This window comes from Acanthopagrus latus, chromosome 21, assembly GCF_904848185.1.
Source record: "Acanthopagrus latus isolate v.2019 chromosome 21, fAcaLat1.1, whole genome shotgun sequence".
Classification (NCBI taxonomy): domain Eukaryota; kingdom Metazoa; phylum Chordata; class Actinopteri; order Spariformes; family Sparidae; genus Acanthopagrus; species Acanthopagrus latus.
Window position 1 is genome coordinate 9,803,449 of NC_051059.1, and position 24,189 is coordinate 9,827,637.

The 24,189-nt window shown below is 41.5% G+C and overlaps 3 protein-coding genes across 3 annotated transcripts; 1 reads left to right on the forward strand and 2 right to left on the reverse strand.

Moving 5' to 3' along the window:
* Positions 1 to 4,188: 4,188 nt before the first annotated feature.
* Positions 4,189 to 10,433, reverse strand: nsun4 (NOP2/Sun RNA methyltransferase 4). Its single transcript, XM_037084252.1, has 8 exons — positions 10,219 to 10,433; positions 9,304 to 9,523; positions 8,364 to 8,535; positions 7,936 to 8,090; positions 7,668 to 7,828; positions 7,406 to 7,530; positions 7,149 to 7,281; positions 4,189 to 6,982 (listed from the first exon to the last, which is right to left on the reverse strand). Exons 1-8 carry the CDS (start codon positions 10,408 to 10,410, stop codon positions 6,839 to 6,841), a joined length of 1,302 nt encoding a protein of 433 aa, XP_036940147.1. The 5' UTR covers positions 10,411 to 10,433; the 3' UTR covers positions 4,189 to 6,838.
* A 44-nt stretch (positions 10,434 to 10,477) lies between these two features.
* On the forward strand, positions 10,478 to 13,151 carry LOC119011280 (cytochrome b-c1 complex subunit 6, mitochondrial-like). The gene is made up of 4 exons (XM_037084253.1): positions 10,478 to 10,645; positions 11,066 to 11,143; positions 12,490 to 12,651; positions 12,747 to 13,151. Exons 1-4 carry the CDS (start codon positions 10,598 to 10,600, stop codon positions 12,777 to 12,779), a joined length of 321 nt encoding a protein of 106 aa, XP_036940148.1. The 5' UTR covers positions 10,478 to 10,597; the 3' UTR covers positions 12,780 to 13,151.
* Positions 13,152 to 13,927: 776 nt separating this feature from the next.
* Positions 13,928 to 23,434, reverse strand: pif1 (PIF1 5'-to-3' DNA helicase homolog (S. cerevisiae)). Its single transcript, XM_037084251.1, has 13 exons — positions 23,280 to 23,434; positions 22,544 to 23,104; positions 22,302 to 22,425; positions 21,454 to 21,579; positions 20,281 to 20,434; positions 19,260 to 19,374; positions 18,776 to 18,882; positions 18,409 to 18,548; positions 17,662 to 17,768; positions 17,444 to 17,531; positions 16,731 to 16,876; positions 14,596 to 14,787; positions 13,928 to 14,248 (listed from the first exon to the last, which is right to left on the reverse strand). Exons 2-13 carry the CDS (start codon positions 23,090 to 23,092, stop codon positions 14,198 to 14,200), a joined length of 1,899 nt encoding a protein of 632 aa, XP_036940146.1. The 5' UTR covers positions 23,093 to 23,104; positions 23,280 to 23,434; the 3' UTR covers positions 13,928 to 14,197.
* Between the last annotated feature and the right edge of the window lie 755 nt (positions 23,435 to 24,189).

Here is a 24,189-nt window from a genome sequence, read left to right on the forward strand (position 1 = left end):
ACACACACACACACACACACACGCTCCTCCAAAACGTGCCCTTGCTCTTCCCACAGTAAACTTTACATGTGCTGTAAGTGCATCGCCCCGGCTGCGTGACATTGCTCTGCTGTTAATTGGTTCGGCCTTTAACACACACTCTCCTCTCTCAGCGTGTAAATAACAAACACACCTCAGATGTTTCCCTCCCGACCGTTATGAATGACCACCGTCCCAAAATTGGATACGGGAGGATGATGATCTCACCAGATTAGCAGCGTTAATGTGGGTCTAACACCTCACCCTAACCTTGTTGTGTTTTATTACACCACGTACACGTGTGTGTGTGTGTGTCCTCGGCCAAGGGCGTCCTGATTGCGTGACTGATAAGGCTGTGGTGTGGATATGCAGCAGAATTGAATGTCCTTGTTATCCGGGGTAGGAATCTGTCCAGGTACACGGCTGGATTTCCTCCCATGGGGCCACAGAACATAACACAATACTCTTGTTCCAAATGTTCTCTCTTTTCTTAACACCCATCCCCCAAACACACACAGACACAGACACACACACACACACACGCCCCGGGGGTTGAACAGGGATTGCTAGATTGTATTGCTGCAGGGTCAAGTGTGTTGAGCCCTTGATGCTGGATCAGGTGCTTCCATCTCTAACACTCAGGGCTGTATATTCACCACGATAACCACCTATTTATGGACACCCACAGATCTCCATCTAGTTTCCTTTAAGCAAGTGATGACGTGTGTTTGTGTGTGAGGTCTGAAAATCCAATCTACCAGAAGAATTAATATCATGTCAACCTAGTACTTTAAAAAACTTGGGTCGGACAGTTCAGCTTTGAGATTTTAGCTGTTGGAGCGGCTAAAATAGTATTTTTACTTCTTTTTCATAGGACAGATCTGAATCAATATTGGTTTGAGGAGTCCATTGTAACCAATTCAGATTTCATATTCTGAATAATTATTGCATATTTCCCATTGCATTCATCTCCTTTAATCCTTTTGTTACTTGTTAACTCATGTGTAGAAATCTAGTGTCCAGTAATTCATTTTTCAAAAACATTAAATACACATTGAGCAGTTTCTGCTGCTACGGGTATCTCCATTTAATAAGAACCAAAGTAGATAAGTAGTGTGGGATCACAGCCGTTCTCACTTCTCACTGTTAAACACCCAGTTTCCAACTTCCTTCCTCACTTTTAATTCCCTCACAGAGGTTTTTGCAAGTGGCCACCAACAGACACACACCGTTACCTTGGATGAAATTAGATTTTTCTTCGTTTTTATACATTTTTTAAGTAAGATGTTACAAGTTATATATTTAAAGGTACATTATGTTGTTTTGGGGAAGGGTTAAACAACAAACAAACTGATCTTTTGGGCTTCCTTACAGCTTGATTATTCACTTAAGGGAAAAATAAATGTTTCTGAGTTTGTATTATTACAATATTGTATATATCAAAATTCTGAGCTTGAATTTCTTATCCAAAACTACACAGTGCACATTTAAAGGAGTTGCCATAGCAATTTGTTCTCCTATCCCTGCTTGTACGTGAACCCTACTGAATCTACAGGCAAAATAAATTGCTTTGGAAAGCTTAAATTGAATTCATACTTATATATGTTTTACTTTCAATAAAAAGTGCAATCTGATTTACCACATCCTCTATAAAAAACAACAACAATAAAAATAGTGATAATTATCAAGAAATAAGATCCAAATTCAGGCATTAGAATCAGATCTGAGCTGAAAGAAAGTGGATTGGTTGTTTCTAATAGAGTCAAGACTGATAAACAAAGTAAAGCTTTACATATTTTGAATAAAGAAAGGTTTGTGTCCGACCCACACAGGCCCGTTGGTTTGCAGCATCTCTTGCTCTGACTCTCTTTCTCTCCCTCTCTCACACTCACACACACACACACACACACACACACACACACACACATACACACACACACACACACACACTCAGCCCCCCGGAGCAAGCCCCCCACACAAAAATCACAGTGTACCATTCAATCAGTGCTTTTTTCTCCCTCCTCTCCATGGTTCTCTTAAAGGTTTTAACCATGGCGAGAATGAAAAGTGCCAGCATTAGAAACCTCGGCCCATTGAGGAGGTGACAGGGTCTGCCAGAATATGATCCTAATCCTGTTTCCAGCATTCTTTTAGCCCACTGGCATTGCCATATTCTCTGAGCTGTCAGGCCCAGGGAAATCCCTCTAATAGTGCATTGCCCAGATACACATCAAAGCCCTCCTGGAAACCACCAGCAGGAACTTAAAGGCGAGGGAAGCCCAAGTACAACCAGGCTCACAGCTGCACATGCACATGCAACACAAATAAATGGCATAAAACTTGCTGGAAACACATAAAGCTTAAAAAAAATCAGCCTATACATGATGCAACAATCCTTTCGCTTTTGTACCCATAAACCTTTTAAACTCTGATTTTCATCTTTATATATTTACAGTTACTACGACTGGAGACAGAGCAAAGATAGATGTTGTGGGGACAGAGAAACAAAGAGAGGGCTGATATCAAGAGGCAGACAACAGGTGGCTAAACTGTGTATCCTGGGCCACCCTCCTTTAGTTCCACTTCATCTTCCATTTTCTTCATGTCCTTTTTCTCTTAAACACTCTGACTGCCATCTCACCCCTCCCCGGGTAATCTTCTTAGAGAGAAGAAAACCCCCATTCTCTCTCCTCTTAATCTGGCTGCGGCCTAAACCTACGGTTGCATTTCCAATGTGGGCCTCGCCGCTCTACTCGGGACTTTCTCTCAGCCAGTTCATGGAGCGCCGAGTCTGTCAGAGAATGCTTAGATCACACATTGAAGTGTGTGGGCTGGACTGTGTTTGAGGTAACTGAAAGGTCTTTGGTTTTTAGGGGAAACACTTTTTGGCTGCAACAGAAAGTGTCTAAGTAACTCGATGTATTCTATGTTGTCTTGCATGCGCCATCAGAGTGAGGCTGCAGCAGTTTACCATGACATGAAAATGTACGTTTATCATAGCTGTAACTTTCCCACTGAATTCTCCTGTTTAGTGTTATGAGACCAAAAAATGAATTTAACAAGTTTCCTGACTGTCAGGAGATTATTCTGTAAAATTAAGCATTTGTTTAAAGGGGCAATATGTAAGAAATGGCCACGTGTAAAATGCATATCCCAAACAGAAAGGGAGCAGCATATCACCAGAGTCATCTGCTAACTGTAGCTGCTGTTTGCTATCAAGCTCAACTAGTGGACTGTGCTTGGACTGGAAGCTCTGAGCACTGTGGGAGTTTAAGTGTTGTTTTGTTTCGGATTATCAACTCTTGAAGTAAAAATAGAGGCACGGGGCTAGCTGGCTAACATGCTAACCTCACTGGATATCTCTCTGACACAATGCACAGCTGCGACATAACATCTCACAAGTGTTATTGTCTTTCACAATCTGTTGATTATTGTAGTCCTTTTTTTTTTTTTTTTTTACATTTGTTACATATTGCACCTTCAACTAAAAAAACTGTTTTCATTTGCTTATCACAGTCAGTGATGGAATGTAACCAAGTGCATTTATTGTAGGAAATCTATTGTTTAAAATTGAATAATAAATTATGCCAGAGAGAGTCACCTGCTCTATGAGTTTTAGTGAAACATGTGATACAAATGATCCATTCACTTACATCAATAAAGAACTAGATGTCTATAAAAGGTTTATGGATATTAGCTAAAATTATAAACGGCCAACATGCAAAAATCTGAAGAAAAAAAAACAAAAAACAAAAAACCCCCCTGTATATCATTTTGTCCTCCCTGTGGCTGAGAGCAGCAGAGAGCGCATCCTGCTGGGCTCAGTCTACACACTGCATCAGCGACAAAGACCCCCACCAGTGAAATCCTCTCTCTCCCACCGCTGACTGGGAGGCACGTCTGATCCTCACCTCTGGGCTGGAAAACACCGCAGCAGGAACCGCAGCCTTTGCTTTAAATACACAGACGGCAACTAAAGACACCTTAATGTTTACCTGCAAACACAAAACTGAACCCGTAATTGCCATGGTAAGATCTAAGACCTGTGACACCTATATATATATATAAAAAGCATTTTTTCCCCCCGTAGAATAACCCAGTGTCGGTGCTCAGTTTAATGTATGGAGTTCATTCAGTAGCTTGTGTGTAGGAGGTGAAAACACGACACTATTACAGTGTTTTGCATGTTTATTATATAGAAAAAAAACAACATTCAAATTGCATTCGGAAACACAACAGAAGCACGGTTGTGTAGTTAAATCCATAAGATTCATCTTTCTAATACACAGCATATGTCTCCCTAACACAGGCTTACACACAGGGACACAAATGCACAGCGGTTCATTGGCTAATTCAATAATAAAAGGAGACAGCCGGTGGAGTCTATAGACGGGCGGAATAGTGAGTAACTCATCTCTAACAGTCTGCCGTCTCCTGAGTGTTAAAACATGTAAATTTATGGAAGAGCCCATAGGAAACACATATTTACAATACGTTTAGGTAATCACAAGATGTGCGAAGAGGCATTCAAGGCCCTGGAGACGAGAGCACTCAATACAAAAATAGTTTTTATGTGTCATTAATTCCCTCTGCATTCCCAGATACATCCCCCTTTTGCCGCAGTAATACAGTAATCACTCACAATCGCACAGAAAATTATCTGCACTCATCTGTGGAATAAAAAAGCGGAGGGGCAAAAACAGGGCGAGACGTCCCATTTTAGCTCTCTGCTGCCTCTTTAATGTTCATCTGGGAGCCGCATGGCTGCCGTCCGTCCCTGCACGGGGATGGGAGTCAGCTCCTGCACTTGGAGCAGCTTAATGACAGTGGGATGTGGATGGTGGACTCGTTAGATACACACACACACACACACACACACACACACACACCCACATATATACCTTTTTCACGCTACATTGCCCGGCCAGGACAACATAAAGGGTCATCGGCGGTGTGATGGAAAAAGAGGCACCTCTCCGCTCACATTAGCTCGTGATAAGAGGAAACATTTCACCTCTGAGTGATGTCAATGCAAAACGGAGTCAATCCCAGCTCTAATAATGAAAGTTGCACAGATTCAGATGTGGGAAGCCAAATGGTCAAAGAAGTCATTACCTGCCTGTTCATTATACCTTCGACATATCGCGTTATTAGGCAGAGCCATCAAACCTGATGAATAACTGGGGAACAAGCCAAGCCCATTTCCATTGGACAGTTAAAGAGAGCAGGTAATTCTGATGGAAATTTGTGTTTCAGTGACGTGACTCGCCGCCCTGAAATATTCATCTCCATGATTCTGACACAGTGCAGGGGGACACACTGGAGGTCCTTCACTGACTTGTTAGCGCCCTCTAGTGGACGCAAAACGTACAGGACGCTTTCAATTTTAGCCACTGTCGCCACCTGCAGGGCAACAATAAAACTACAATTAAAAGACAGCTGGTTGACGCAAAGGACAACTGTGTCCAAATGTTGTTGTCGAATGAGAGTTTTAACTGACAAGACACTTTATTTGGCCCAACATCTGGATAAACTCTATTGTCTATTGTCTAGTCTGTATTTTCTTCAACAGATTATGTAACCTGAGATAAATAGGTGACTTCATTTAATAAGTTAATTGATTTGTGATTAGATCTCATTTCAGTGGGACAAACAGACACAATGTTTTTTGAGTCAAAGACAGAGCGAAATTAATGTATCAGATATGCCTAATTGACAAGAAGGCTCTAAATATTTGTCATGCAAAATGTTCTTCAACTGTTGTCACTTGTTGTTAATGAATATGAATTATAAAGTATCCTGGCCATTCTAATACAAAAAACATGAGACACTATGGAGTCATTATATAGACTGACCCCTCTGGACCTCAGCTGTGATTGACTTCCCTGTATACAGCTTGTCTGGAGTAATCCAAGTCTCCTGAAGCCCAGAGATCCCAAATTAATATGAAAATATCTTTTAACCGTTAAAGTGCTGTAAAGCATGTGCACCCACTTCCAACTCTTTCAGCCTGGCAGGTACAGTGACAATTTCAGCATTAAAAAAAAACACACAAAAAACAGGTAAATAAAACAGGTAAATAATGTCTTTTCCCGTCAGTTTGGGATCTTGAGGCTTCCTGAGACTTCGACTACAAGAGACGAGTTATATTTAGTCATTTAATTTAGTTTTAAAACAAGTGTCCATCTACTTCAGTTGTTAAGCAGAATGCCGCAACAATGTTTTACTGTAAAGCTCCAGGAAATGTTTCGTGGACTAAGAAACCTCAACCGACTTTGCACTGCAATGAGGGTGAGAAGATAAGAAGAATGATCAATTTTGGGTGAACTGTTCCTTTAAGAGAAAAACGACTCTTGTTCTCATTGAAGTGAAATCTTCAGTTGGCTCAAGTAACTACCTAAACATACAGCTTTCTTAGCATAGTACAGTTTGCTGATTGGGAGAACTCTGAAGGCTGTAAAAACATACTTAAATACTGTAAAATAAAAAAAAATGTTTTATCCTTTTTACATCTGAGTCCTGTTGAAGTTTCTCCTCCTCAAGTTAATGTGCATGAGTGAAGGCGAGACAATCGCTGAGCTTCAGTCACCCACACTTAAAATGTCACGCTGGCCGTAAGCTGGATTGTTTCTGCTTGCTACCGCTGAAATCAGTCACATTTGAGCAAATTGTATCAGCAGTCAGCAACCACCACAATGAAAACTGTGCTCTGCCAGCTACAGTTTACACTACCGATGACTCCGAGGCTGAAGAGTCCAGAAGATCACCTCATAAGTCAGTACAGCAGCGACATTCAAATGTCCATCAGCCAAGTGGTGGTCTATGTTAGCCTCCTTAGCTTGCACATATAGATGGGCCCAAAGTTAGCGGCTAAGTGCGGGATGACCATCTCACCCAGAGGGATGTCTGGAGCGAAGTGAAAGGTTTTCCTAAACATGTGTGTGAGGGGTTGCAGGTCAACTACCTGAATGTAGATATGATGAGGACAGAAGGGAAAAGGAGAACAAAAAGATCACATTATTTGTTTGTGTTGGTTCACAGAGGCCAGACACCTGACAGTTATCTTACACTATTCTTGAGCTGTCGTCGCTGAATGTCTGTACAGTTTGCAGAGTGTTTGTGTAACTGACCTGCAGGTGGATGCCGTGGTCCTCTCGAGCCACGTGGACAGCCTGTTCCACCACACTCATGTTCTGGTTTTGAGAGAGCGTACAAGTAGAGTAAACTATCTCCCCACCCGGACAAGCTGCTTGGATTCCCGCCCTGCAAAGAAGAGAGAGGGTCTGTTTATTTTATATCAAATAATCATGTTCACTTTTCACTTTATAATGGGCCACTTTTGCTGCTTTACCAACATTCATATGTCCACAGTTTCATCAGAACTTACAGCAGCAGCTCAGCCTGTAGCTGTGGCAGCTTTCGCCTCTCACCGGTCCTCATCTTATTGAATATATTGTTGTCGTCTTCCATGAGTGAGTGTCTGTCTGTAGTGCAGGGAACGTCGACAAGGACCTGAACACGCAAAAGAAAGGTAGATGCGAACAAAGTAACAAAGGTAACAAAGGTAAACTCAACGTAAATTCAGGCACCTGCATTCTGCAACTGCTGTTTCAGAAAAGGATAAACATGACGCTGTGACACTGGCTTACTCTGTCAAAAGTGTTCCTCTCGATTTCCCCCCACTTGGTGCCATCAAAGGAGGTGATGCGTAGTTTCTCGTCAGTCAAAAGCTGCTTAGGAACGTAGCTGTGTAGGACTTTTTTCAGTCGCATTGTCCGAGACACCGAAGAGTCGTTCACACACAAAAAACCTTTGACACAAACGCAGATGATGGAGGATTAACGTCAACTGACACACAGTACAACACCACTTATTCTCAAATAAGGATGGACTCAGTGAGGAGAACGGTCCTCTTACCTATACACTGGGACTGGAGTAAAGCCAGACTTTTGCCTCCTGGAGCTGCACACAGGTCAAGCACATTGTGACCTTCTTGGACGTTCAGTGCGAGACATGGCAGCACCGACGCTGCGTCCATCAGGTAGTAACCCAACAACCCCAACACGTCTGGTCTGTAGAGGATAAAGGGAACATCAAGTCAGTGAACCAGACTGCACTTTGAGTAAAAAAGTAGTTCATTTGGAAGATAAGCGTGTCCTCTTAAAATACATAGCATTTAGGACAACTATATATATATATATATATATATATATATATATATATATATATATATATATATATATATATATATATATATATATATATATATATATATATATATATATATATATAGTTGTCCTAAGTGCTATGTATATAATATGGCTACAAACTAACACGAAGCTCACTTTGCAGGCTTGAATCTTGTGATGTCTCCTCTTGGAAACACTAAGCACTTGATGTGAGGGCTGAGCTGCAGAGGAGACAGTTGCTGACCATCAGCGTCAGATTTCTTCATGGAAACACAGATGGGTTCACCCTCTGTGACTACCTCTGATTCTTGCTCCGGGCATGGCTGAGCTGCAGAAATGACGACGGATACAGAATTGATCATAAGAGGAGTTTAATATCGAGGTTTTCAGAGGAGGACAGAAGTGTTTTTCTGCCATTACTCTCAATCATGATGATCAACAGTTGCTATAAAAGTCCACAAAGCTTTTCTGGGGCTTCAAAGCAAAACAGCGTAGATTTTCATGTATAAATACAATAAACATAAAAGGGTAAAGGATAAGTTCATCCAAAAGTCTATATTATATATATATATATATATATATATATATATATATATATATATATAATATATATATATATATAATATATATATATATATATAATATATATATATATATATATAATATTATATATTATATTATATATAATATTATATATTATATTATATATATATATATATATATATATATATATATATATATATATATATATATATATATATATATATATATATATATGCCTTTTGGGTGAAATTATTCTTTAATAGCACTCCATGTCAAAACTAAGAGATGCCTCTGATGGACAAAATCAGAAAATGTCATGTCTACCTGACCACAACTGGAACTACTACACATTTATCTACAACATAGTAATCATAAACACTCTGGACCCTAATATTACCTGACCCTGTGAACTAATCTTAGTAAAATGAATTCCATCCATTATTCACAGAGGTATCTTTTGTTCTCCTGAATGAAAAAGAACCTCAAAAACACACCTCTTTCTCTGCTACAGTAAACTGATGAGCCATCGACAAAACTGGAGATGCACACCTACCCCCTGCATCTATGTCTCTGATGAAGTCTCTGCATCCCTGCGCTTCCAAGTCTCCCAGAGCAGCATCATGGGAGAAATTATTGAACAGGGCTCCATATTTCCTCTCTGACAGCAGGGCAACTCGGACTGATGGCCACTGCTGCCCCAGCTGGACGCCGTAGGTGGCGTCAAAGTGCTGCAGGGCTAGAGTGGTGGGAGGGTACTTGGCACGTGTGGCAGCCTGCCGGAGAGGTAAGGAGGTCAGAACACTGATTTGAAATGTTAACTTTGTTTTTACTTTATTTGCAGATGTGTGGGCTGGTGTGTTCATGTTGGTGAGAGGGCAGGGGATTCATTATTTGTATGCTGTTTTTTTTGTCTCTTTCATTCTGTATTTAAATATGTATTCATGTTCTATTTTAATGTGCTTATATCATATCATATTGAATAAACTTGATTTGCTTTATGTTCTCCAGTTTATGTCTAATTAGCCAAGTTAAACACCTATAATTTGAGGCAGCACAGGTAAGGACATGACCATGCTAGGACAGTTTTCATATTCTCCAGTGAATATGCATTCTAAAATAAATATGATCTTACTGGATGAGAGAACAACATAATCGTCATTAAGATAATCTATGTCCCAAGTTTGACAATGTCATCCCAGTAAGCTAGCAACAGAAGGCATACTTGTAGACATGGTGATATATTTTCATTTACATTCTAGGTACAGCTCTTATTCATAACATTGCGCCATAATATACACAATTATTGTCAAAATATAATAATCTTTTTTTTTGTAATAAGCAGCCCCCTCATGTTGTTTGTAGCAAGAAATTCTTAACATCTCCAAACAGAAACATATTTTACACGACTGAGTCTCATTTTTACAGATAACGACCATTATCTTTATCTATGACTGCGTGGACAACTTACCCACTTTTCTTTCACTCGGTGTCTTCTCGGCGTAAAACACCTTAAATCTCTCACTTTTCTCAGCAGAAGTCTGGTGTCCAACAGCAGTGCCATCACGCCGTGCGACAGTTTCAGCAGTCCGTCTTCGCTCCGACAGACAAAACCAAAGGTTCCGCACACTTTGACCGGGTGGGCGGGTCTTACACGAAACATAAACAGATGATTGGACCAGAGCGACTCTACTCAGCAGTTTTAACCAATAGGAAACGACATCCGGTGATCCCTTCTAGACGTTTCCTGCCTGTGACCGACCTCACGTCCTCAACGAACAGCGGTGCTGCTGGAGATCCAGGGCTTCTGTCCTCTGTCTGGGGTTTTTGGTGAATTTCACAACGTAATCATGGTTTTCGAGAAGAAGATGCTCACTTACGGCGACCCCGACGACGAGGTACGGAAAATTGCCGCCATTTGTCTTTTTCGTCGCTTTTGTTTGTGTGTCTCATTGGCCAAGTTACCTAATTCGACGCAGTAACGTTGCCTGACTGTACTGGTCAGTTCAGCGGTGTAACTTCCGACTGAACAATAGATGTTTAGACTGTTAAAATATTATTTCATTGCCAAAAATGAGCGGCAGCTGAAACTATATTAAAAAGTGTCAAAATATCTGGCTCTTTTTTAATTATGAGCTCTTCAAATGAAAAATGATTGATGTAAGTGAAGACTTGGTTGTGTGATGTTGGGTTGAAAACCTGGAATTTTAGTTGTGTGTGTTTTATTTTGACGAGAAGTGGTTGTTGTTCCTTTTATGTGACATGACTTTTGAGATCAAATTAATTACTTAAATGATGATGTTATTGTTTCTGACCAGGAGGATGACCCTGCTGAGGAAGAAGAGGAAGCAGCAGAAGAAGAGGAGGAGGAGGAGGAAGAAGATGAAGAGATGGTGGTAAGTTTGTTCTTCTGGAAGCTGACGGATATTAGTATGGACATAAAAGTCTTTCTGAAAGGTTTCTCAGACAAAAGATACAAAAATTTTATTGTACGGGCAAAAGTCACCTTGAACGACAGTACACATAAAGTAACAGATCTTTCAGGGGCACAAATGGATGATTAACAAACGATGTTACTGTTTAAGTGTAATTCAAGTAAAATGATTATTAGGCTTGTGTTTGTGTATGATTAGAATGTATAAAATATAAATATTTTTTCTTGACATTTAAAAAAAAATGGCATAAAAGCACATTGATTCTAATACGGGTCATTTTTGACCCACTTATTGAAGAGTGCAGGGTCCAATCCCTCGTGCGATCTGAGGGGATAAGACAGAGAGCTTGTCCTTTTACATTACATCCCTATCTCCATTTTCTGCTACTTCACACCATATACCACTACCATTCAGAGGCAAACGTCACACTTATTAGTCCACTACATCTATTTGATACATTAAAGATGCACTATGTAGTTTTGGGTAAGAAATTTTAATGAGAAGAGAATTCCTTTGTTTGTTTCCTTTGAAAGCACTAGTGTTGGAGGTTGAAAGTTTTGCAGCACAGGCCACAAACGATTAGCACGAGTGTAGCAGGATCAAGTAAGTCCACTGTAGCTGGAAACTATATTATCTGTGTTTGGAGGTTAAAAGGTTATTTATGGTGACCTTTCATCATATAGATTTACCTCTCTTACACATGCAGCACAAAGCTGATCACACAAGTGCTACGGACGGATTTATGTGTAGCACGTCCATCATATAGGCCTTTATCTCACCGTACATCCCCGAATAGACTGATAAAAGGAGATTTGTGTGAGTGCCCTCGCAGTGTGTCTCCATCAGTTTTGCAGGGGCACACGTTGGAGCATGGGGGAGTGTTGTGCCAAGAGATGGCGAGAGGAGATATGGCTTTGCAGTAGACAGGGGTTATGTAGCGCAACATCAGACTTTATCAGTTTGATTGGTATTGTCTCATCCAATATATCTATATAAACAGCTGATATTCCGCCCAACCCTAAATCCAATAACATGACATCAGTTATTCTGAAATTCTGCTTCATGATTACTTTTAATCCTGATACCTAAAGTATATGTTGATGCTAATGCTTTTGAACAGCATTGTGATCGATTTGCCAAAGACTCTAAGAAATATTTTGAGTGAGACAGAAGAATTGGGCTTTCTGTATCAGAAGTAGGGTTGCTGAAAGCAGCTGTTGAATAAAACAAAAGTGTATTACCATTTAGTCTCAGTAAGTTGGTCTTAGTGACACCTATTAACCACCTTTGTGTTTTGCCCCACTCAGGACCCTTTAGAAACGATACGAGTCAAGTGTGAGCAGACTGAACACTGTGTGCACACCAGGGAGCGTCTGGAGGCCTGTGAAGCCCGCGTCAGCTCCAGATCCCACACTGAGGAGGACTGTACAGAAGAACTCTTTGACTTCCTGCATGCACGGGACCATTGTGTGAGTGTACCCTTGATGTACCCTTATACATCCTTCTCATTTTTGTGCCTTTTTCTTCCAATGAATATGCTAACGTTGTTCTTTTGTCTTTATAGGTTGCACACAAGCTCTTCCACAACGTGAAATGACCTGCCTGCCCTGTTCCCACAGCTGTAAAATCTATTTAAATGCTAAAATTGTAAAATAATCAGGACCTCTCTGTCATTGTTCTCCTGTGTATACTGTAAATGTTTCTTCTTGGTTATGTGGACTAAATACATGCCACCCTTCCTGAACACAGTGCATACATATGTAGGCAGGATCAGAAGCAGTATGTTGAGTCACTGCTTGTCTTGGTATTAGTTGCATCCAAGTTGTTTGAAGTTGTACAAAGACGGGGCTCAGGCTGGTCAGTTTTTATGCAAAACCACTCACTCTGCTCTGGCAACAGAATTTCTCAGGTTCAGTCACGTATTCATAATTCTCTCCAGAAAATAAAAGTTTTCTTTGGTACCAGTTCACCTGAGTTGCATTATTTTGATTCATTTGTGCTACCAGTAGCGATGGATGCCTGACTTTATAATTCAAGACTTTACCGATGTGAGAGCTTGCATCAGATTTGGATGCTACAGACACACAGTTTGGTAGTGAGCGTAACATTGACAAAATATCACCATTATTCGTAATCATAAATCCTATGTTCATCCCAATAGTATGAATAAGGCTTATGTTTTAAAGTTATAGGAATTCTGTTTCCCTGTTCGACATTTTGATTATGGGAATCATCATGCAGTAGTACTGGGTGTCAGAAGAACACTTCATAGGCTTTTCCATATGATAACCTGTAGTTAACAGGTTACAACTTAAGTTAGACTAAATAAAATATAGGTTGGAAGAATAAAACACATCTGTAGGCTTAAAAGAATTTAGAAAAAAGGTGTGGATTTTTGTAAAATATTCAAAAATTAACTGAAAATAACAAAGAAGAATTAACAGGTTTTGCATCATGTCATTGTATTGTGTTGCATAAGTTAACATGCTAATCAGCTGCATGCAAAGCCCCTGTGCTTGTGCCGTAAACACCAACACCTCCCTGGTGCTCGGCATGACAAGCCAAACCACCAGATAAGTTAAATAGCTGGTACAATTAGTTAGAAATGCTGCCCTTGTTTGTTAAGAGAATGACTGACAGGTGGACAGTTCTTATATACAGTGCACCATTACATACTGTTAGAGGCAGGGTGAAATGTTTGTGTGTTAGGAATAGCACTCAGAAGGCTCAATGACAAACCAGATCTAAGAGGTCTAAAAGTTTATTTGAATACATGTGAACAATCATAATAAATTAAAAACAATGGCATAAAATGAAGCTTAAAAAAGAAAGCTACAGTCATGATCAGTAGGTGGCAGTGTGACACTGAGGACTGCCAGTTGTAGCAAGAGCTGTGAGGTAGACTGTGATTGTAAATGTCTGTAGTCGCAGTCATTCAAAAGTGTCCAAAGAGATATAAATTAGGATATCACAGATGACTCATGCACACAGTGCATAATGTTGCTGGAGAGGAATTCACCAACGGTTTTCTTTGTTGCTGTTGCCAACAAAATCATCCATGGAGGCCTGCAGAGAGCAGCAGAGACAGAGGGAGTTATTTAGTGCAGTTAGTGCTTTTAATTCAGAGAACAGTTTTCACATCTACTCGTGTTTGTTGACAGAGCAGACCTGCAACAGCAAAGAGGCAACACAGTTAATGCAGTGTCTACATGCACTGTATATGTTTCTATATGAGAACCCCCAGAACCTTGTTAGATGGTCCAGGCCACAACTGAAATACTTCCTCCATCTATGATTCCAAACTTCAAATCAATACAGTTAAAATTCAAGGATTTTCAAAACCTTTAAGGCTTGGTACAAATGCTGACGTCTACAGATTGTGACAACGACAGGAGGAAGAGCTCTGTGCTCACCTGCATGAGCAGCCTCTCCTTCCTCAGTTTCTTATAGAAGACGAGAACATCTGGATCTGCACGGACCACGCGGGGGTCGAAGTCCATGACCCTCAGACCCTCCAGGCTCCGAGCACGAGACAAGGCCACGTAAGCCTGGCCGCTCTCAAACACGCGCGCCAGAGAGATTTCCACACAGTCCAGTGTCATTCCCTGAAATTGATGTAAAGCAGATTGGAATGAATTGACATTAAGGGGTTCAAAATAAAGACATCTTCACTGATTTTCTAGTATCCAACACTGAACAAAAAAGGAGGATTTATGCAGTGTTATAAATCCTTTCTATGCATCTTTCACATCCATGCCTGTCCCTCTGAAATGATGCAGGTGAGGGATTTCCTTTTATCCCCCGCGCTTCAGCTCCTCTGCTGTAGATCAAACACTGGTGACACATTGGTCGTGACCAATGAACTCAATTACCTACAGGGACCCCCTTTTCCTCTCCAGCCAATTTTATGGCCTGAGGTCAGGATATAGATTATGGTGTGGGAGTAGAGTTGGAGCTGTTGGTGAGGAATCGGCGTGATTGGTGACGGCCTTTATTAGATCGCACACAGAAGAGTGACAGGGAGTGGGGAGGAGAGACGGGGAGGCGCAGGAGGGGGCGGCGTCATTATCCGGGCTTGAATCAGGGATGCTTCGATTACACGTGGAACATCAGCAGATGACACCTTGGTCTAAAAAATGTGACCAAAGTGAGCCGAGTGAGCCAATGCTCATGCTCAGACGCTCAAACACATCCTTAACTTCTAGTATAATCTTTCTCCAGCTAAAAAGGTAGTTTCAACATTTCCTTTATGCTTTGCATTGTGGGAAATCAGAGAGATCGACAATCCACTGAGCAGTTGACTGTACAGTTAATCATATGTATGCCATCTGCTCCGAGTGTCACCTTCCTATCGTGAGAATGTAGTGACCTGCATCAGAGACGTTATAAGAGGAGACGAAGCGCTTAAAGCATTTTGACTAGAAAAGTCTGTAACCACAAAGATGGCAGTTTAAAAGGACACGCATCCCACCACTTCCAGCCGAACCAAAAAACACATCAGTTGATTGTATTGTTGCATTGATGTTATTGCGGCTCCAATCAACCGATTTGGTTGAAATCGAGTTGTTTCGTTGCTTGTTCTTCATTTATTATACGTTAAACTCGCATTTGTTCAAGTGCTCCGCTTGGATGAGCCGACGCACACAGCATCATGTCACAACAACATAACACAACACAACATTGTGTCATGAAACTGCACACATGCCTAGAAGTAAAACCCAAGTGTGTGTGTGTGTGTGTGTGTGTGTGTGTGTGTGTGTGTGTGTGTGTGTGTGTGTGTGTGTGTGTGTTTTGGGGCAAAGTCACCAACTTTTCAGGACTTTTTAATCAGATAAAAAAAAAAAAAGAACTTTTTTTTTTGCCTTTATGCAGATAGAACAGCCAAGTGTGCAGGTTTTGTCAGTTTTAACAGTGTGCCTGACTTCGCAGTCATGCTTTGCACATGTGCTCTTATGTGTTTTTGCAATGTGTGATATGATGCAGCAGTTCCCTTCATCCAAGACTAATTTCTCCCATGGGAGACAATAATGCAACCATAATCAACCTTAAGTGTAACCACAGAATGGTCTTGATGATGTCATTCAAACAAATCTTTCCCATATTTCCCACGTGAATGTGAAATTAGCATGCTGGAGTGCCAACATTTGCCAAATAGCACTAAACCAGCGATCAATAGAATGCTACTAGTGAATATATAGAGACAGCTCTAATGTAAAGCGTTATAAAAGGAGAGGATTCATCTGAACAGTCTGTGTTCATGTCATCACCGTCCTCTTCCCTCTCCTGTTGAACTTAAATTTGGACGACAGTGACTGAGCTTCAAGAACACTGCCTGTCAGTTTTAACCATCTAGGCAGTGACTGGGAATGTAGCCCCATTCATTTTATAATACAGAGAGAAACCCACACAAAACACTGGTGTCTCACGGCAACACTTTCTCTCATTCAAAGACAAAGTGATGTCATCACAATACTGAGCGCTCGCCTCCGCATCTTGATGAGAGCTGAAGGTGACAAACTGCAGCTGCTGTGACGGAGCACGTCCTCACCTGGCTCTTGTGGATGGAGATGGCCCAGGCCAGTTTGAGCGGCAGCTGCTGTCGACTCAGGTGGACGCCGCCGCCAGACTTGAACACCCAGCGCTCGGGCTTCAGCAGCTCTGTGACGCCACACAGGAAACGCACACGCGGGAGTCCTGAGGGAACGCAGACCGAGTCAGTGTATGGTTGCTCGATTGCACTGTTGTGTATGTTATCAGTGTTAGTCATCATGCCTCTCTGCCATTTATTCATGACAGACCTTCATTTCTTTTTCATTTAAAATATCCTCCAGTGATGTTTTTCATGTCACTGGAAGCAGCTGTGGTAGCCACGACAGACTACTGGTGTAGCACTGCACCGCTCTAACACTGTTGGACTCATTACGAGAGTGTAAAGACAAATGATCAAAATCAGCACAGCAGAATCAGATATCACCTTTTATATTTTACGCTTTCCTTCTTCCATTTCTAAGCCTGGTGCTTACATTACCCACAATGCAACTTAGCCACTGAGTGACATCATTAATGGCAGTTTAACAGATTATACGCAGCTTTCTATGGAGCCACAAAAGGCTTTATTCTACTGTTTTTTGAGTAGTAGACCTCTAAACACACTTGAATGTGTAAAACTGGTGGAGGTACCCTTTAAGTGCATTTTCCCAAAATGTCAAGTAATAAAAAAGGACATTTTTACAATAAGCTTCAAAATAAATATCTACTGACCATGTTTACCAGATTCAAAAGCCACGACCACCCCTCGCGCTCCATTCACCAGACCCCGAGTCACGTCCAGGTTCTTCGTCAGCATGACCTTAAATACAACAAGCAACGTGAGTGCAGTGTTCTCGATAGACATGCATTCATTTCCTGGAGCATAACCTTCAACCAAAGTATGCACCCTTAAAAGTAATATTTCATGTTTTGGGTTCCAGCATACCTACCTGAGCTCCTACTTTGAGCTGGATCAGTCTGCTCACAGGGCTGTGAGCGTCCATGGTCTTGACCAGAGCTGGATCACTGTCCAGTGCCTCGAACACACGCACCGACCCTGCGGAACGGGGACAGATTCAGCACAACAGGTGATTAATGATGAATAGATGAAAGAAAGACATGAAGTGAAGGCAGGCTGTTTCTTTAAAAGATAAGATTAGGGGGAAAGGCAATGCTTCAAAAAAAGTAAATCAACAAACCATGACTGAAAACACCGAATGAACAAACTGACAAGGACAACGCAGTTTCATACTGTTTCACTTTGTTTATCCATGGCAGACCCTTAGCTTCAAACAGTGTTCTGGGCATCTTACTTTATTTGGCTTCTCTATTCGCTTATAGTAAAGATATTTATAATATTTCTGAGTTTGCATTTTGACCTCACTATTGTTGTTATCAAAATTCTGAGTTTGAAGTTTTTCCTCCAAAACTAGGTTGAGCCCCTTTCATTGCACAAAAATCAGTCGGAAGGACCTTCAGCCTGCGGTCACAGTAAAACACACTCTCCACAGCTTCCCGCTGCGGTTTGAGTTCACACATTAAAAAGTATACCAGAACAGGAAACAGGAGTGAGACAAATAAGTGGTGTCCAGCTGAGACGGAAACTACTTCTCGACTTGAAACCATTTTTTCCCCCCCAATTTCCGCCCGGCTGAAAGCATGTTACGTCTATTTCAAGCAATTATCAGACATCACACCTGGCAGCTGCTGCAGTTTGTTCTCGTTTGTGAGCTCCACGTCGTCTTTGTGCGTGCACAGCCTGGTCGCGAGAATGCCGTCTCTCTCGATGTGGTGGTAGGCGCTCTCCATCAGCTTAGCAGTGACTTCCTCTGTCACCCTGAATGGTGTGAGGACAGAACTTGAGAACTTTTTTCTAAAGGAAACCCATTTCTACAGCAAGGTTGTGCGGAATAAAAAATTTAAAATAAAAAATTTAAAAATGACCTGCTGTACCTGAAAAAAGGCATGCAACGGCTCCAAACTCATTAATGTAACATTACATAATTAGAGAACACATTATACAGAGATCACATTAGCAGAAATAGACAGCGCTCATTATTTTACCTGCCCACCCTCACTGCCTGCAGCAGGGAGATGAAGGACTGGTCTGTTTGCCTGCGCACTTCTGTCAGCTCCATGTTGAGCTGGATGACTTTACGCCAACTCCTGGCCTGAAGGATTAGAGAGAGAAAAGAAGGAACAAGAACTTTTTAACCAACATCCGAACAAAGCGGATACTCTCTAGGAAGATGCTGACTAACAACAGAAACAACATAGACCTTCACGAATAAGTAGAAAAGTCAGGGTACAGTATTGACTCACAACACCATTTACAAGTAGAAGACGGACAAATATTTCCAACTACACCTTAACATACACCGTAGAGGTAAATGAAGGCTCCTGTGAGGGAGTAGTGTTGAATTCAGAGCTGTTTCTGGGTTCTCAGTGCGACAGAAACAGAGCCCCAATCCCTCATCAGTTTACCGACAGTGTTGCTAAATCAATGACGTAAAACAAACAGATCTTCGAGGATCCATGATGGTCTGACCTGGAAGCAGAAGCTGGCCTTCTCTTTTCCCTTCGAGACAGGAGGCAGTTGCAGGAAGTCACCACAGACGATCAGCTGGATGCCTCCAAACGGCTCGGTGGACCTCCTCACCGACCTGCAAGGGTGCAAAGAGAAAACTTATGTCATCCATCTGCTCATATTTTACCTGATTAAAAGGGGGCTCTGTGGAACTTCTTTGTTATGCCTGAAGCCGGTCGTTATACATGTACATGTATAAATAGATTTTTTTATTTTTATTTACATAGAGACCCTTTGAATGTAGTTCATAAAACTGAAAGTAAATTTAAAATGGTTAAAGAAAAATTAATCTATGGTTCAAAAATGCGTTTTATTGTTCACTGTTTGAGTTCATATCTTCTGACCTTGTAATTAACCTGAAAACACAATATGGCTGACATCAGCGTGCTGCTGAGCTTCTCAAGAAAACTAATAAATGATCTGTTCCAACTGGCACCATAAACTGTAATACTAAGAATTATATAAACACTGTTGAAGTGTTCAAACGCTTTCAGTGAAAATCTGACAGACACCGTGGGTGGGCTGACACTGCAGGGGAGAACCGAGTGCATCTCATTAAGTGTTTAGAGACACTAAATCAACACTGATTAACACTGTAAGCTGAAAAAGCCACAGTACAATTCAGATATTACAGACATTTAAAACGTTTTTAAATTTGACTTTTTCATTTCATGGCTCAAACTTCAAAATCTTCCTATTACCTTTTTATAAACAAGGACTCAGTTCTATAAATTATGATGAGGAGCGCTTTAAGGAATTAGTCATATCAGTCACCAGCGACAAGACATCATTTGTTTAACCATCGTTAAATTAGTTGAATTTTTCAAGAAGTTCTCTGGTTAGTGCTTATTGGAATTAATCCCACAGTATCCCAAGCGTGATATCAAATCATAGCTGGATATATTTGCATATAAATGACTCATTATGGGTTGATGAGGACATTTTGTGGCTATGGACTTTTCAGCTTTAGGTCCCGTCTCACCTGGCCACCGACTCGAGCTTGTCAAAGAACTGCGCCTCCACCATGGAGACCTCGTCGATGATGAGGTGTCGACAGCTCGTCCAGTGCTGCAGCACCCCGGGCCTCTGGGCCAGCTCGATGCACTGCTCCAGTGGGGCCGAGCCGGAGCCAACGCCTGGAGAGAAAGAGCATGAATACACAAGATGGAAAAGACAGCTGGTCAGAGGGGACGCAGACACTCAGATCACACCCTCTACTGTACGGCACATTAAGATTTAATTAAAAACGTTTCGGCTCGAGAAGACACCTGCCGGCTCCTCCTTGTTTCTATTAAAGATCCATTATCTGAAATACACAATCACATAAGCAGAAAAGAGTAAAAGGATGCAGCTCGACTGAGAAACTAGATTCAAATGTCTTTCACCTTATATTAAAATTACAGAAGACACTGACGGATACGAAAAAAAAACTTGAAAGATAATGTCACACACGCTGGTTCTCAAGAGTGAGGATTTTCCGCTTTACTCTGCATTTGTTCACCATTATTTGACATTTAAAAAGGGGCAAAATATAAGAATTTTTATTGGAAATACACAACTAAAATCAACAGCAATCATCAGAATGTGAATGAATGACAGTTTGACAAGTTTTATACATCGGGTTGCGGAGATATCTACTGAAGTTAGTTTGTTAATCGGCTAGCACTGTAAACTCTAATGCTGGTCCCATGGTCCCAGTCCAAATCACCAGCTGCTCAGCTAACTGGGCTAACTAGCTAAGGGCAATTAGCACTTACTCTGGTGATATGCTGACCTCTCTTTGTTTCGAGTATGGATTTGACAGGTAGCCAATTCTTTCATGATGCACCTTTAAATACTAAATGATTCATCAAGAAAATAATCAGCAGATTAACCAATAACAGAGTTATTTTCTGCCCTGCCGATTCTGACGCATGTTCGTCTTTACAAGAACACGTGTCTGTCAATATGACACAGCTGAATTTCAGGATGAGCCTCTGATGAAACCAACAAATTGACCAATTAGTTGAACAACATACATTATGACTTGTGGCTGCCGGGGTGAAAAACAACATCTCCGCATCCCTCGCCACTAATTACAGGCCATTTCCAGAGGCTCGTTTGTGTCGGTCTTACATAAAACCAATTTAATGTCGTCTGAGATACAATCACTGACCAGCAAAGCTGTGCAACGTCGTTCCCCCAATGTGACATGCAGCCACCCCTGTGCTGGCTGTGGCAAAAGTGCTCTTCGGAGGAAGAGATCCCATGATTCTCTTCAGCAGGAAGGACTTTCCTGTACCTGATGAACACACGTTTAAAAAAAAAAAAAGAAAAAAGGTGCTTAGAGAAGTCACACAAATATACGAGTTGTTAATCGACAGAGAAAAACATCATGAATGTGTTATGAAAGGGGACTGTTAATCTTTAGACATCTACACAGCTGTATTGAAAATGATTATTACTTACTAAAGGGGACACTATGTAATTCAAACTCAAAATTGTTAGATGTACTATTTATCTTTTCCATAACTGAATAAACAAGTTGTTCTCAGAGGAAAATAAGGTCCCCAGAACACTGTTTGAAGCTATAAAAAGGTGGCGGGGTCCGCCACATATAAACAAAGTAAAGCAGTATGAAATTGTGTTGCCCTTTGAGGTCGGTTTGTTTATTCAGTCATGAAAACAAAGACTGTTCGCTTATTTAGGCCTAAAAAGTGAAGATCTTTCTCTTCAGATTTAAATTTCTTTCCCCCCAAAAAACAGACTAAAAATATAGTGCACCTTTAACTCATCACACAGTTACCAGTGACAGCTGCCACGGTCTTTTGTCCATGTCGGTTTATTCTACTTGTTCCTGCTCATGTGTTCTCTGTTTTTGTTTGCTTTTTCAATGCAATCAACCTACCAGGGACTTCATGTCTAAATGTAGCACGTTTCCGTGGTAGTCTCTGGTGCTCGTGCTCATCGACGTGCGTTGTCCCTTCTTTAAATAAAATAAACATCAGAAACATTAAAACTTACCTGCACTTCCTGTGAAGAAGACGTTCTTGCCACTCAGCACAGCACTGAGGACAGCCGCCTGCTCTTTATTCAGCTTCCTGGAGGGCAGAGACAGGATGGGTTTCTTGCTGGGGTTGGCCTTCACCTGAAATATTCAACACACAGCACAAAAGAGAGAGTATGGAACAGACCCAGCGGGGGGAGATGTTGGTGCAGTGGTCTGCTGTGGTGGCGCTCAGGTGTTTCGTGTGTGATCGACTCACTGGACTGAAGTTACTCTCACACCTCGACCTTTTGACCTGCTGTCCTGTCCCTGCCACGGCCTTGTTGGTGCGGTCTGTCAGCACTTTGGGAGCCTGTTTACTTCTCAGCTCATTGACCTTCTGGATATCCTTCTGCTGCAGGGGGCTGATGGCCTCGAAGCTGCGGGGCAGACCAGCTTTGAGCTTCTCTCGCTGGCTCAGAGGCTTGCTGCTCTGCCAGGCCTGGTGCTTGATGCTCAGGGTTTTGAGGAAGAGGCTCAGCCGGTCAGGGGGACAGTTGGACATGAGCACCTGGATGTTCTCAGGGAGCAGCTTGACGGTGCACTTCCCCTCTCTGGCGAATTTGGTGAAGAGCTTGAACTCTTTCAGGCAGTAACTCTGCGGGACTCTTCCATCGTGGACCCGGAGGATGATCTCCTGGAACTCGTTCCGGCCCAGGATGACAGCGGCTTTACGGATGATCTGCCTCCGGGTGGCCTGTCCGGAGGAGTTCAGCTGCTCCACCGTCACACAGCACTGCAGCTGGGCCTCGTCCTCCCCGGATAACATGGCTGCTATTTACTACACAATGGAGGAGTTCACTTTATCAATGAACGGCTCACGTAAAGCATGACAACCATACACAACAGGACACAAACTCTGTTTACAAGCAAACGTCGCGAGATTATAACTATTAAACCCCGTGACAGAAACAAACTTTAAATGTAGTTACAGGAAGTTCAAACTCAGCTCTCACCTCTGTTTTTAAACAATCTTTGTCCAAGTCTTCCTCTCCGCACAGCTGCTCCTCCTCAGCCTGCGAACGCCCGCACCGATTTTCAAATTGTCAGTGCGTGCAGTCAGCCAATAGCCGAGCCCCGCTGCTGGCCAATCAGGAGGAGGAGATTTAACACAACAGCCAACGAATGACGAGAAGGGGCGTCCCCTCTGGCTGCACAGACCAATCGCAGGTATCGTAGCCGACGACGTCATATTTGGGTGAAAAACACATGGCTAACCGGAAATGGAGAACAACTTCTCAACGGCGCTGTTTTCAAGTGAAATGGGTGAAATATAGGACTTTTAATGTCGGCTTTTATTTGCTTGAACTCATGTGGTTCATGTTTGATTTGTATTTTCCCTTGTTGTTGAAATTTAGTGTTCTGTAATACTCAATCGTAATTTTTTTTTTTTTTTTTTGTTATTTCACTCCCTGAAATTTAGTATTCTACTACAAGTAATAATAGTGCAACTTTAGTTCGCATTGCATTTTCTTTTTTTATTCTATTTTTTGTATTATTATGATTATTATTATTATTATATTGTATTATTTATTATTATTATTTTACTTTATTGATTGTATGCCCAGGTGTTAAATGATGTAATATCAGTAGGAATGATCCCACAGCACTGAGTCTGGACAAAATAATCATCATATCATTTATTGTGCTAATTTTGAATTTGTGTATTTACATGTGTAACATTTAAGTTGCATTTTATGTCCCCTTTCCTAAGAGTGAATATAAGTTCCTACCTGCCAGTGTTTTAGGAGGGACAGCAATGAGTGAACCAGAGCAGAGTAACAGAGTCATTATAGACAACTGGAGCAACGAGGAGCATTGCTATGACTCCATAGAGAGGGAAGGTGGGTGTATACTCTCCTGCCG